This window comes from Camellia sinensis, chromosome 6 (assembly GCF_055761805.1).
Source record: "Camellia sinensis isolate YWXY chromosome 6, ASM5576180v1, whole genome shotgun sequence".
Classification (NCBI taxonomy): domain Eukaryota; kingdom Viridiplantae; phylum Streptophyta; class Magnoliopsida; order Ericales; family Theaceae; genus Camellia; species Camellia sinensis.
In genome coordinates, this window is record NC_138966.1 from 58,833,076 (window position 1) to 58,847,522 (window position 14,447).

Genomic DNA, 14,447 nt, shown 5'->3' on the forward strand with positions numbered 1-14,447 from the left:
ATGAAAAAAATTCAAAAAAAAAGAAAGATATTGCACCTCTTGTTTCCTTCGCTTTAATAAACCAGCAAACTGGACGAGAAACGCACCACACATTAATGAGAACTAGATTATTCAGTCAGCCCATGAAGCTAATATGTTTAAAAAATGATATGTTTTTTTTTTTTTTATTCAAATTTCTGAGATATATATATATATATATCTAGAATAAAATTGTTCAGAAAAAAAAAAAATATATTAGCATGTTGTTTATGCTTCATGCTCAAGAAATTTAAGAAGTAAAACATTTTAAATTGTCCTTTATATTTCCGATTCAGATCCTCTCTACTTGCACAATTTATTTTCTGCTTTTTTTTTTTTTTTCCCACAATCGTTATTATCTTTCTATTTATCAGAAAATTATTAGATAATTATTTGGAACAGAGGATTTTTGGCCATCTGAGAGCATCAAGGGAAAGGGACAGGGGAGAGAGAGGTGGGTGAGTCAGTCCAGCATCCACTCAAACCCATTTTGTGGTGGGTCCAAGGCCGAAGTCATGCTATGTGGAAAGGGTACCTGCCTTTACCTCTCCGCCTTTTCCTCAAGCGCCATCTTCTCTTAAACGACAAAACCCAGCCCCCTCGTTCGTCTTGTTCTTCAGCTATCTTTTGGGTATCAATTTTGAAAACTATTCAGTATATTATTCATTGTATTTAGTTTTAGTTTTTTAAAAGTTGAATTTTTTTATTTTTCATATTTTTTGTTTTTGGTAAATCTTTTTAAGATTGTAGGTAATTTTTTTTTTTTTACTTTTTTAGATACATCTTATTTATATACATTTAAATAATAAAATATTTGTAAAAAAATATTTTAAAAAAGTAATAAATATGCAAAAATACGAACAATGTTCTGAATTTTCGTATTTTTTTAAAAATATTTTTGGTAATAAGTAAATTTTTTAAAGATTTTTTCACAAATATTATACTTTTTAAGTATATTTATGTTAGATGTATCTAAAAATTAAAAAAAAAAATTACTTAAACTATTAAAAAAATTCATTAAAAATAAAAAAATACCAAAAATAAAAAAGTACAATTTCCTCATAACTAAAACTAAAAACAAAACCGGCAGATTTCTTTTCTCCAATGGAACCCACACAACACTCCTTGTCTCTACCTACTCAGACCCCAATTAAACTAACATATTCTATTCTTTCTATACTATTATAAAGTGAACACATAATATGGTGTCCTGAAGCTTGCTTTACTCTCCTCATGCCATGTGGCAGTATGTTTTAATTTTAAAAAAAAAGTTAAACAAAGAGATGGGCGACTCATACCACTTAAGCTAAGTACACATTATAATATTAATTTCATTATTATTTTTTTTATTCCTACTTATTTAAATTGCACACACATCGTGTGTGCCACTCACTAGTGTATATATATATATATATGTCCATTTATCTTTGATTGAGATATACAAAAATACACAGCAAAACCCATAAGAGAGATTTATCTCTTCCTTTTTTTGTCAATCAACAATGGCATTAATGGATGCAATCATGGATCTTCAAACACTATCTATCGGAACCGCCATTGCCATGGGTGGTCCCGCGGTTGCTCTTGGTGGCCTTTTACTGTGGTTGATCAAAGGCTATGTTTATGACCAAAAGAGGAGAGCTTCAAATCTCCCACCGTTACCTGGTACTGCTCCCTCCCCTTTCTCTTCTCTTTTTTTTATTGGCTTAAATTTATTTTACCCTTCCGTGGTCGGGTAAGCTATTCTCCATACCTTAATCTCTTCATAATTTTCTTTATCCTTCTTATAGGCACCAATTCCGATCAGCACCGATAATTCAAATCGTGTAAATTTTATAATAAAGGTTATTCATACAAAAAACGAGTTTCATTAAAAAATTTAAAACTAAAAAAAATAAAAATAAAATCTCATTGTTTGATAAAATGAAAAAGAAATGTGATTGTAAACTTAAACCCTACATTTTATAAAATAAAATATTTTTCGTTCCTGTGCTTATAATTTTTCAATGAAATTCATTTTTTGCATGTATATCTTTTATTGCGAAACTTACAAAATAGACGGTTCAAATTATCAGTGTGAATCCGAATTGGGCCTCAAAGAGGGGCATGGAGAGATATGAAGAGATGAAGGTATAGAGCAGAGTCAGGGCCGGCCTTGAGATTTCCGAGGCCCAAGGCAAAATCTTAAATTGGGGCCCTTTATGTATAATAAAATTATTTATTCAAAATTTTACCTCGAAGGTGTATAAAGTAAATTTAAAATTAATTTAATACGAGTCATACCTAGAATGAATGAGATACATAAATATATTTTTTGAGTCAATTTTTAAGAGTATATAGTATTAATACATACATAATTATAAAAAAAAATTGTAGAAAAATGGTAATTAAGTACTCGTAGTTTTTTTTACTAATACCGCACATTTTTATCAAATGTTTATTAAATCAATGGAGAACTATTTTTTTTTATCAAATTTGTATTTAATGAAAATTAAACAAGATAAAGCATTGGCGACATTTTTTTCATCAAATTTGATGAAAACGAAAATTTGCAATCAGGGTTTTTAAAATGATTTTGAAAATTTTTTGATGAAAGGGTTGGAGTAATTTATATCAAATCAAGTTTTTTATTCAAATTTGGAATCAAATTAGATTAAAAAAAATGTAATGAAGGGTTGAAGATGCTTCAAGGATCTTTAATTTGGATTGTGAAGTAAAATTAATTAATTTGAAAATTTATTTTTAAACCTACTATAATATTATAAGAGCTAAAACTTTTTGGGGCCCTTAAAATTTGACAAAATTTGGGGCCAAGGTGACAGCCTTGCTCGCGTTGGGCTAGGGCCGGCCCTGAGCGGAGTCTATCCTTTTGTGATTGTGCCTCAAAACACTTTACCTCCCTCATAGTTCAAACATAATCAGAAAGTTATCATATGATTTAGAGCAAAAGTGTTACCGTTGATTTTTCACATTTAAACAAACAAAATGTGTATTACATACACTATTTTTTTGAAGTGAGTTTGATTTTTGAAAAATTAAAGTGAAATTAATACAACAAAAAAACAATTTTAACATCATTTTTTCCAAACCTAAAATTAGATTAACATATTAATTAAAATATTATTAAGAATTGGACTAAAATATAATTAAACATTGATTTAAAATATAATTAAATAAAAATATAAAATAAATAATAATTAAGAATTGAACTAAACTATAATTAAATTAACATGTTAAGAATTGTAATAAATAATTAAGAATTTAGGATTAATTGTGATCTAAAATATTACATTAAAATTAGATTAAAAAGGTAGTAATTATAATAAATAGGACTAATTGTGACATAAAATACAATTAAATTAAAATTAGAATAAAATTTTAAGAATTATAATAAATAATTAAGAATTTATAATTAATTGTGATTTACTTAAATTAATGTTAGATATTATAAATTATGCGTATTAGAGACGAGAAAGAAAGAAAATAACAAAAAATAGTGTTTAAGGATATTATAGTCATTTTATATCTATAAGTAACAGTGTTAACAGTTACATTTTAGTACAAAATCATATAAAGACTTTCTGATTATGTTTGAATGATAAGGGAACCACAAGAGGATTAAATAAATTTAATCCATTTTTATTTTATTTTTATTTTTTCCTGCAAAATTTAGAAATAAGTCGTTGATTAATTTGATTTGAGTATGTACGGATGCATGCAGAGGTACCGGGACTGCCAGTGATTGGGAATCTGCTGCAACTGAAGGAGAAGAAACCCCACAAGACTTTCACCAGATGGGCCAAGACTTATGGTCCAGTCTATTCTATCAGAACTGGTTCCAACACTATCGTTGTCCTCAATAACACCGACGTTGCCAAGGAGGTAAACAAACACCCCCCTCTACTTCGGTTCTCTCTTTTCTCTCAGTTCCAGAAATGCCAAAGGCAGTTTGATCTTGTGATTTACAATGTTACAATTACACTCATTTACATACCCAAACACATTTAGAAAGCTAAAATGTTATCACCATGGACACCTTACATATTTGGGGTGTTGGCTGTGAGCAAGGCACAATGATCTGCTCTGAGCAAGAGTGGGGTTCATTTGGGGTTTGTTAAGATGATTTGAGCAAGGATGGGTTCCATTTGAGTTTGTGGAGATGATTCGAATGGTTTGTCTTGTATAACACGTTAAATAGATTATTTACATAATAAATAAATAAATTAATTAATCATACTTAAACATTCATATGATCAAATTATTTTTGTTTTGAAAAGAAACTAGATGACAAATGTGATTTTAAAAATGAATCTTCTACTCAATGTGTGATTAATTTAATTTTTTAAATCAATGATTACTTGACGAACTTTATAAATAAATGATTTAAATCATTTCGACGGCCTTAAAATAACCCCCACCCTTGGTCAGAACAGGGCCTGTTGTGACTATGTCACAGTAGACCTCAGTCATCCATGTTTAATTGTGGTTCAAATACTAAGACTACCTGAAAAGCTGCCATATATGGCTTATGTTAGAGGAATTTGTTATTGTTCATAAAAAGATGTTTTAATCATACAAATATTTCCGACTACCCAAAAATTGTTTACTTTATAATTGAAGTGATGGGTATTTTCTATCTTATTAAAGACCATCTCCAAGAGGAGGTAGCAATTTAGCTAACGAAAAAATGATTGATCCATCGAATTTAGACTCGTCTGAATTGTCCAAATTACGTAAGCTGGAAGACCGGCTAGACGACCGCCTGGATGACCGGCGTCACCCTCTACTACAACAAAAATCACTTTTAACGGCACTAAATGCATGCCATGGATATATTTTTACGACGCGCAATGCAAAGCTCTATTATGATGTTCGCTTCAATGACATTCCATTGTATGCTATTAAAAATCTTTTAACAACGATTTTTTTGCATGTCGTAGAATATATATATTTTTTTTAAAAAAAGGTCACCAGTGGTCGACCGTATGGCTGAAACATGCCCAATAATATGAGTACAATACAAAGGAAACTGATGCATTTAAGAAAATAACAAGTGGCCAAACAAAATAACTGGTTCTAAACAGAACACAATCTATTTACTTGTGAAGCATACAAAGTAAAATAACAAAGAGCAAACCAGTGGTTTTATACAATATGTTCACCTTCTTACCAAAAAATTTCAAATAATTCAATGACCTCAAGTTGTTCTCGGTTCCCTTGCTACTTGCTTTAAGTACTACAGTAATAAAACACACAAGTTCACAATTTTTTGATATATTATGTTGACACAAATTTCTCAAGTCATTCCAAAACTTGATTTTATGTGCAGAGTAGTGATAATAGATCATACAAATGCTTCAATGCACCAAATTCATTTCACATACCATATTTGCAATTTCAACATACATCATACAAATGCTTCAATGCACCAAATTCATTTTACATACCTTATTTGCAATTTCAACATACAAATATTCATCACTGAATAGTGTAATATGTATTCTGTAAGAGCAATCAACTTTACAATATAAGGAACAATAAAAAAATGTCATATAACAGAGCACATATTTATCATGGAAGCACATATGGTAACGAACACTAGAAAAATTATTACCATGTAAACTGAATCACAAATATATCCAGGTCACCTCCAACAATAGAAAACCAACCGATACAAATGTGTATCCAAATGAAAGAGATGAACTTTGGTTATGAATATGAAAAGTTAGTTTGAGATGGAAAAATAATTTATAGCATAATTTAAAGCAATGATATTTCCACTCCCCTTTAAACTTTTCACACTCCATTTTTTGTCTTTTAGCCTCTCACAAGTGGAGTGTGAATATCTTGGTTTTCCTAAATTAGTAAATTTATATTCTATATAAAAAAAAAAAAAAATCTACACTCAAGAGACAAATAACAAAAAATTCTAATAACAAACTACTCTCAAGGGAAAAAAGAACCCGAATTATAATTTTAAAAATTATTTTTAGAATTATATATAATTTTGATGGGATTTAAAGTTTGATTTATTTCGAGAATTATACTTGTAAAGCGAATCCGAATACAAGATTAAAAAAAACAAAAAAGACAAAAACTTAGCTATAACTCAAAGAAGCGTCACCTTCTTCCCATAGAACTTAGCTATTACAAAGGAAATATAACAAATTCAAAAACTAACTCTTAAAATACTGTACATATCTCCAATTAACCATAAAAAAAAATTAAAAAAAAAACCAATAAACCCAATAATAATATAAATAAAAAAAGTACAAAAAGCAATCGGCTTTATGAACATACAGTGATATATGTATTTATATGAGAGTTCGGATTCTCGGCTGCCCTACCCGGCAGCCGTTTCCAGCAGCCCCCAAAACGACGTCGTTTTGGGGGCAAATTTTCAAAAAAAAAAAAGCGCAGAGGAAGAGAGGGAGGAAGGAGAGGAAGAGGGAGGAAGGAGGAGGAGGAAGGGAAGGGCCGGACTGGAGGGGGCCATAACCAGCGGGGGAGGAGGAGGAGGAGGAGGCGGAGGCGGGGCCGAAGGCGGAGGCGACGACGGTGCAACTGCTGCGACGAGCTGGATCGGGCGACGATCGGACGGCTGCGACGGCCGGCGGCGAGGCGACGAGCTGCGATGGCGAGCTCCCAGCCTCCTCCCTCCTCCTTCCTCCCTCTTCTCCCTCTGGTTTCTGTTCGAAGAGAGAGAAAGCAAGAACGAAGAAGAAGAAAAGAAAAAAAAAACAAAAAACCCCCAAAACGACGTCGTTTTGGGAGGCTGCCGGGTAGGGCGGCCGAGGATCCGGATACTTTATATGAAGGGAAATCGATACCATAGATAGATAAATATGAAGAAACCCCTCACCTATTTTCAAAACGACAGCTTTTGGATGATCTTAACTCACTAAATCGAGCTAGGTTGTTCCTAAATCGAATTAAAAGTCAAAAATTGAAAACAAAATTGCGCAAGAAAAACCTAAATCGAAACCAAAATTAGTCTAAAAGCGTTGATATAGAGAGAGAAAGAATGAGTAGAGAGAGAGAGAGAGAGAGAGAGAGAGGAAGGGTTGATATAGAGAAAGTAGTACCTTCTTCACTTGGTGTATATCTGCTTTGCTCGTCCCTTCGACTCTTTCTTTCTCTCTCTCAAAGATTCAAAAATTAATTGTCAACTGAAATAGTTGAAAACAAAAGTCATAGTGAATGTAACTAAATTGATAAAACATAGCCAAATTAAAGTAATTCAAACCAACAATAAAGTTTTCAACCATGAACAGACAAAGAAATTTATGAACAAACCAACATAGCAAAAAAAAAAATAAAAAAAAATCAAGAATCGATTACCTGGAAGAGAATTTGATGTGCCTGACGAGACGAGGAACTTTGGGAAGCAAAACAGAAATGGGGGGTTTGAGAGCAGAGGAAGGAGAAGAGTTTATAGAAGATGATTTAAGCTTCTTGGTGCCTTTTGATTAAAAGCCAAAGAGGAGAAATAGATGAAACCTCTCACTTCCTTTTGCTTAGAAGCCAAAGAGTTAGAGCTAAATGGTAAAGTGCATATTGATATATTTGTTTTCTTTTTTAAATATTTTTTTTAGTGTTTGGTGCCAGAGTAAATTTTGTTTTCGCGCCTATTGTCTTTTTTGGTTATACCTTTCACAGTGACAATTGTGTGCCACGTAAAGTGAAATGTGTTCAACAGATAGCATCCGTGTTTCGTGTATATTTAATTAATAGCATGTCATACGTATGTTGTCATGTCACGAACCCACTCTTAAGAGGTTTGAATCATAACTAATCAGTAATTATGAGATTACTTATGGTTTCAAGCAGAAATCAAATCATATTTAATTATATAGGGCGAGAAATAGAAGCTGAATAATAAAATTTTGTCCAATGAGATGAGTATATATGGCATAAACAGGAACATCTTATACGTTAATAACTCACAGTCATACAACACACCTTGTTTGAACATTCATTTCAGACTCGAGGCACAAAGACTTAACACACAAAAGTATAATTCATGATCTTACAAAACTTAAACTTCTTATAAACAAAAGATGGTCAAGTATGACCAATAAAAACAAAATAAAAGACAAAAACCTCGTGCGTAGGCATCCTTAGCTGGCTCCACAAAAACTCGGTAACCTTTTCATAGGCACACTAAGGCTGGACATCTCGCAGCTCACCTACATACATAAATATAACGGAGTGAGCGATAACCCAGTGAATAACATCCAAGTAAAGAAGTTATATGAATAAGTTCTAATACTAAACAAAATCATTCTCATAAAAGTTTCGTATCATAAAAGAATGATCTCGGGTCCAATATATTACAGAACGACCTCGGGTCCAATATATAACAGAATGACCTCGAGTCTAATATATGACAAAATGACCTTGGGTCCAACATATAATAGAACGACCTCGGGTCCAACAAATGGCGGAATGACCTTGGGTCAAATAATTTACAGCTGCATAATGATTATTTGGTCTACTCATAGCAGATAATCAAACTTATCAAATATTCAAAACGACCTTGGATCCATCTTGTCAAATATATGGAATGACCTTGGATCCATTTCAAATATACAGAATGACCTTAGGTCCGTCATATACGTTTATATTTCATCAAACACATTTGTAGATATCATGTTGATCAGATAAATAGAAACTCATACTTACAAAATCATAGTTTCGAAAAAACTTACCACATTAGGACATTCATAAAATGGAGTAAATGAGAAAATATATTTACTAAGATATTACTCATTATGATTCTATTGCTGACACATCCTTGCGGATGGTACTACACAATCATAAACATAAACACATAGAATTACTTTGCTTAACCGGATTGTTCTTTAACTTATTCAATTCTTTTAAGTCTTATTCTAACTCATTAATTCATTTGGGATGCACAATATATGCCTGAGAATACTCAAAAGGGAATAAGAATGCCAAAATGGGTAGAACATGACTTTCAAAATATACTGAAATAGGATAGTTCGCTCGAGTGCAACATTGGTCGCTTGAGTAGACCACTAGGTCTGCAAAAGTGCTGGATGGTCCAAATATAGGCTCGATGTTTGCTCGAGCCAAAGTGTAAAGTAAAAGGCGGTTGCTCAAGCCAACTTCAATTGTCTACAAAAATACTGGATGCATGAAATGTGCGCTCGAGCGATAGATTGTTCGCTCGAGTGGTGAGGCAGAATTTTGGAATTTCTAGAACATAGTAGAACTTCAAAGCTCATAGTTTAAAATCATGAACTTGTATGGCTTGTACACAACTTCTCAAACACTTAAAACTCTTCCATAAACATCGATACAAGACTAATTCTCAAACCTCAAGGTCAAACTTCATGAATTCAAACTCAAATGATCATGCATGTAACATTTAACTTCAAATTCTTTTCCAAAGATTACAAAAACATGGAGATTAGCTTCAAAACAACTTAATTCTTGAATGCATGCATGATATGATCCTCAATCCTAACATGGATAACAAAACCTTGTTCAAAAGGATGAAACTCAACAAAACTATGAATGCATGTATGAATTAGCTTCAAATTCATCATCCTTAACTCATTTATGGTATTTGATCATATGAGCTCTTGAATACACATATTTGTTAACTTAGATTCATAAATTAAGGTTCAAATACATACCTAAGGTCTTCAATAACACTTATTCTAGCAAAATTTGAGTTGTCTTCCTCAATTCTTCAAGCCTCTAGCCAAAACTCCAAGTTCTCTTGCTTCTCTTTCTGTAACTTGCTCTTACTCTCTTCTAGAATGTAAATTTCAGAATTTTGAGCTCAAGAATGCTTAAGTCTCTAACCTAACACACACACACACACACACACACACACACACACACACACACACACACACACATATGTATATATTTATAAGTTGATTAGCTTTAGATACTAATTATGGCTTAAGCTCACTAAGTATACTTAAGTTAATTAATCAAAACTTAATTTTTCTGAACTGAATCAAATTTTAATCAAACTCCTCATTAGGTTCTAAAATTTTTTCCAATCACAATGAACTAATCAATTTTGATTCCTGTCGCCATTAAGGCTTTCGATTTTAGATTGTCACAAAAATCATAACAGATATTCTTACGATCAATAGATGTGAAGTCAAAAACTACATTAATCACATAATCAACATTTAAATTCACACCTAGCACACAAGCACATGCATAATTAAAGAATTAAAAGCATAATATGTGACGGGGTTGTCACACATGTCATAGAAAGTTTCATTATTTACGGAAAACATTAGAAGCTGTTAAAAATTCATCATTATTAGCACTAACAGTGTAGGCGATTGACATGCTGTTGTGAGGATATCATTTACGACATGCAAAAAAAAAAAAAAAAAAAACAAAACAAAACAAAACAAAAGGTGTGAAAGTGAAAATTTACGACTTGCATTTATTGTATGTTGTTGATGTGATGCCATAAAAATTCAATTTTGTTGTAGTGTTTGTCAACCGCGGTTGTCACCATTGTCAACTGACATGTCAACGGGCATCTGCCCAAATGATAGCCACGTCCTAGATGTCTAGTGTGTCAACCGGTGTACACAAATTCGAGCAAACCCAAATTCAGTAGATGTAACATTATTGTTAGCTAATGTGTTATTTATCAGAGTTGGTACTTTTGACATTTGACACTCGAAGTAGAGAATTTCTTTATGTTGTTATTATTATTATTGTTTGGTTTTTCATTGGTAAATTCAAATATTAGAATAAATGAGTCAGCTATCTATCATTGTTTTTCCCTCCAAAGAAAATGACATGTTAATGAAGTACATCCCTGATGTAAAATATAAATAAATAAATAAAAAATCCAAAGTATGACATGAATATCCGATTACTGAATAAATAAAGCCGTTTGGTTGTCTTGTGGATTCGCCAATATCATTATTTAATCAAAGGAATTTATCTGCCATGCCAGATTCAACATGACAACTGTGCCAGTGTTTTGAAGTGGAAAGAAAATTTGATTTGATGTTTGTTGTGTACGTTAGAGTGAGATTTTGCTCACAAGGACCAACAATTTTACTTCACGATGTCCATTGCTGTCTCCTTTAGAGATGGCTAAGTACAAATCTTGACTTGATCCAACAATTATGACTCGAAATCTCTCATTTTTGACTATTCGAGCATTCTTGTTCCATGGAACGAATGGGTGCTTTTGGGTTATATGATCATTTACAAATCAAGAATGAAATTTCAAAATATTTTGACTAGAATAGGCAGTGCTTAATTACTGTAAGGCAATGTAATGTGGTTGCACATTGATGTGCTAAGAGAGCCCTTTCTCGTTGAGTCTAGTTGTTGGAGTTCTTATTTTTCCCTATGAGGAGATAAATCTCTCTTTTATATAGGCCAGCTGACCTTTTATTTTTAATTAAGTCATTTTCCAGTTGACAATTTTGTTTTTTAAAAACTCTGTGATCCTTTTGATCTTGTGTTACAACATGACAAGTTTTTCTTGAGAAAACCAATCCACAGTCCAAATAAATGATTGTTAATTTTTTTTTTTTTTTTTTTTTTTTTTTTTTTTCAAAACGACATAAATTTTGCAGCTAAAGGCCACTTGACTATACTGCATGGAAGGAGAAAGGCACATAGTAAATAGTTGATTTTGACATATCATAACAATCTTATGTTTGCTAGTTAAAGACAAGTTGTCCATTATGCCACTGAAGACATGCTTAATGCATCATATTTTATCCATCTTACACTTCGACCTATAGACTCGCAGTTAATAATTCTTAAACTGAAATATTTATGCTACATAAAGCAACCTAATGATATTCATATGAATCATACAACACCTGGTATTGTGTGCTTGTCATACTACCCTTGAACGAAACTTAAACTAGCACTTCAAAATGCCAGTTTGGTAGAAAATTGAGGCTTTTTTTGTTATTATTTTTTTATCTTATAATGGATTCTTAATTTTCATTATAATAGTTGGTTGTAGAATACAATACTATGTTGCAACTTACAGTCTTCTTGGGTTGTTTTAGGCCATGGTAACCAGATTCTCATCCATCTCAACGAGAAAGCTATCAAACGCACTAAAGATTCTCACTTCTGATAAATGCATGGTTGCAACGAGTGATTACGATGATTTCCATAAAACAGTAAAGCGACATATACTCACAAATGTTTTGGGACCAACTGCACTGGTTCGTGCCACATAGTTCTCCTCAAATACTGCTTTTGTTTTGCATATTTTGTATTTGTACATTTTACAAATATATGATCTCAATATACAGAAGCGACACCGAGGCCACAGGGACACCTTGATAGATAATACTTCAAGACAATTCCATGCTCACGTGAAAGACTATCCTCTTCGAGCTGTATCCTTCAGGGAAATCTTTGAATCTGAACTTTTTGGATTAGCAATGAAAGAAGTGAGTTTTTTTTTCATTAGTACTCATCTTTTCAAAATCCTGCACTGGAAAAGTGAGAGGTAAAACTAAGACTAATCAGAGAAATGTAATGGGATTTGCAGGCTCTGGGGACTGATGTGGAATCTATTTATGTGGATGAGCTTGGAACCACTTTATCAAGAGAAGAGATGTTCAGGGTTTTGGTGAAGGACCCAATGGCTGGTGCAATCGATGTAGATTGGAGAGACTTCTTCCCATACTTAAAATGGATTCCAAACAAAAGTTTTGAAATGAAAATCCAGAAAATGTATTTCCGTAGGGAAGCCTTGATGAAGGCCCTGATCAGGAAGCATAGTAAACGGGTTGCTTCTAGCGAGGTAACCGTTGCTTTGCCCTTAACTAAACATTCTTTTTGAACCTTTTTTAAGTGGTGTCATGGCCTAATAGTTACATAACTTGGGCGGGATTTTAAACCAGGAAGTGAATTCTTATCTCAACTACTTGTTAGCTGAAGCGAAAACACTGTCGGAGAAACAAGTGGCTATGTTGCTCTGGGAGGTGATTATTGAAACATCGGACACTACTTTGGTCACAACGGAATGGGCCATGTATGAACTTGGAAAGAATCCAAACCTGCAGGTTGTTTCAATCTCTAATCTATTATGTATCACTCTGTTTAGAGTACGCAAGTGCCTTTTTTTTCTAACTGATTTTTTCATGTAACACTGCTTGACTCTGACTGAATCGGACAGGATCGTCTCTATCAAGAAATTCAAAGTGTTTGTGGCTCTGAGAAGATTACAGAGGAAAAGTTGTGTCAGCATCCATACTTGTATGCTGTGTTCCATGAAACATTGAGAAAGCACAGTCCTGTTCCATTAGTTCCTATGCGATATGTCCATGAAGATACACAAATAGGAGGATACTATGTTCCTTCCAATAGTGAGGTTGATTATTCTTCACTTCTCATCTTGCTATTTTTATTGTTATTGCCAGCCATTTTAATCCTGAACTATCCTGTGTATGTAGATTGCTATCAACATTTATGGGTGTAACATGGACGAGAAACAATGGGAGAATCCTGAAGATTTTAACCCTGAGAGATTTTTTGACAAGAAATCTGATGTCATGGATTTGCACAAGACAATGGCCTTTGGAGGCGGAAAGAGGGTGTGTGCAGGTTCTCTTCAAGCAATGCTAATTGCGTGCACTGCAATTGGTAGATTTATACAAGAGTTTGAGTGGAGACTCAAAGATGGGGAGGAAGAAAATGTTGGTACTCTAGGGCTCACCACTCAGAAACTTCATCCATTGCAAGCAATTATAAAGTCGAGAAATTGATGATTATGTAAGCGAGTAATGATTTTTCCCTAAAGTTTCCTAAAGTGCTACAGTGTATGGTTGAGATTTACTGGTAAGTCACATCAATTTTTCTGATGTGACTTGCCAGTAAATCTCAACCACAAAATATAGCACTCTAGGAAACTTTAGGGAAATTTCACTCTAGAGGATCCTTGGTGTATGTAAGCATGTCTTATTTTATCTACTGTCTGTGGTGTTGAGTCGGTGCTTTAAGTCTACTAAATAATTGTTTTTATTTATAGTATGAATTTTCCCAGTCATTTTGACATGGCTCCAGTGTAATGCAAATAATGCTACGTTATGAAATAAGTTCGAGTATTTTACCTAGTGTTTTTTATTAAAGTGTAAATTTGTTCACACACATGTGAACAATACAAACACTTCATTGGTTCATTTTGTACTTTTTGTGACTTCAACCAATGAAATGGCATGTATTCTTCACTTTGTGTAAATGAGTTATGCTCAAGATTGCGAGTTATTCTCGTCTAATGCATAATAAAATTTACAGAAAAATAATTGAGTTCAATAATTTATCACAATTTAAAAAACGAGATTTTCTTTTTTCCAAATATGATCACGGTTAACAAAAACAAAAGAAAATAGTATCTATCACGGTTTTTCACAAAAATTAAGATATTTTAT

At 32.7% G+C, this 14,447-nt stretch overlaps 1 protein-coding gene across 1 annotated transcript; it reads left to right on the forward strand.

Moving 5' to 3' along the window:
- The first annotated feature begins 1,418 nt into the window (after positions 1 to 1,418).
- Positions 1,419 to 13,813, forward strand: LOC145792658 (ent-kaurene oxidase-like). The gene is made up of 8 exons (XM_082873839.1): positions 1,419 to 1,683; positions 3,740 to 3,900; positions 12,072 to 12,233; positions 12,324 to 12,464; positions 12,566 to 12,820; positions 12,921 to 13,082; positions 13,196 to 13,390; positions 13,473 to 13,813. The coding sequence occupies exons 1-8, from the start codon at positions 1,521 to 1,523 to the stop codon at positions 13,782 to 13,784; spliced, it is 1,551 nt and encodes a 516-aa protein (XP_082729965.1). The 5' UTR covers positions 1,419 to 1,520; the 3' UTR covers positions 13,785 to 13,813.
- The last annotated feature ends 634 nt before the right edge of the window (positions 13,814 to 14,447 follow it).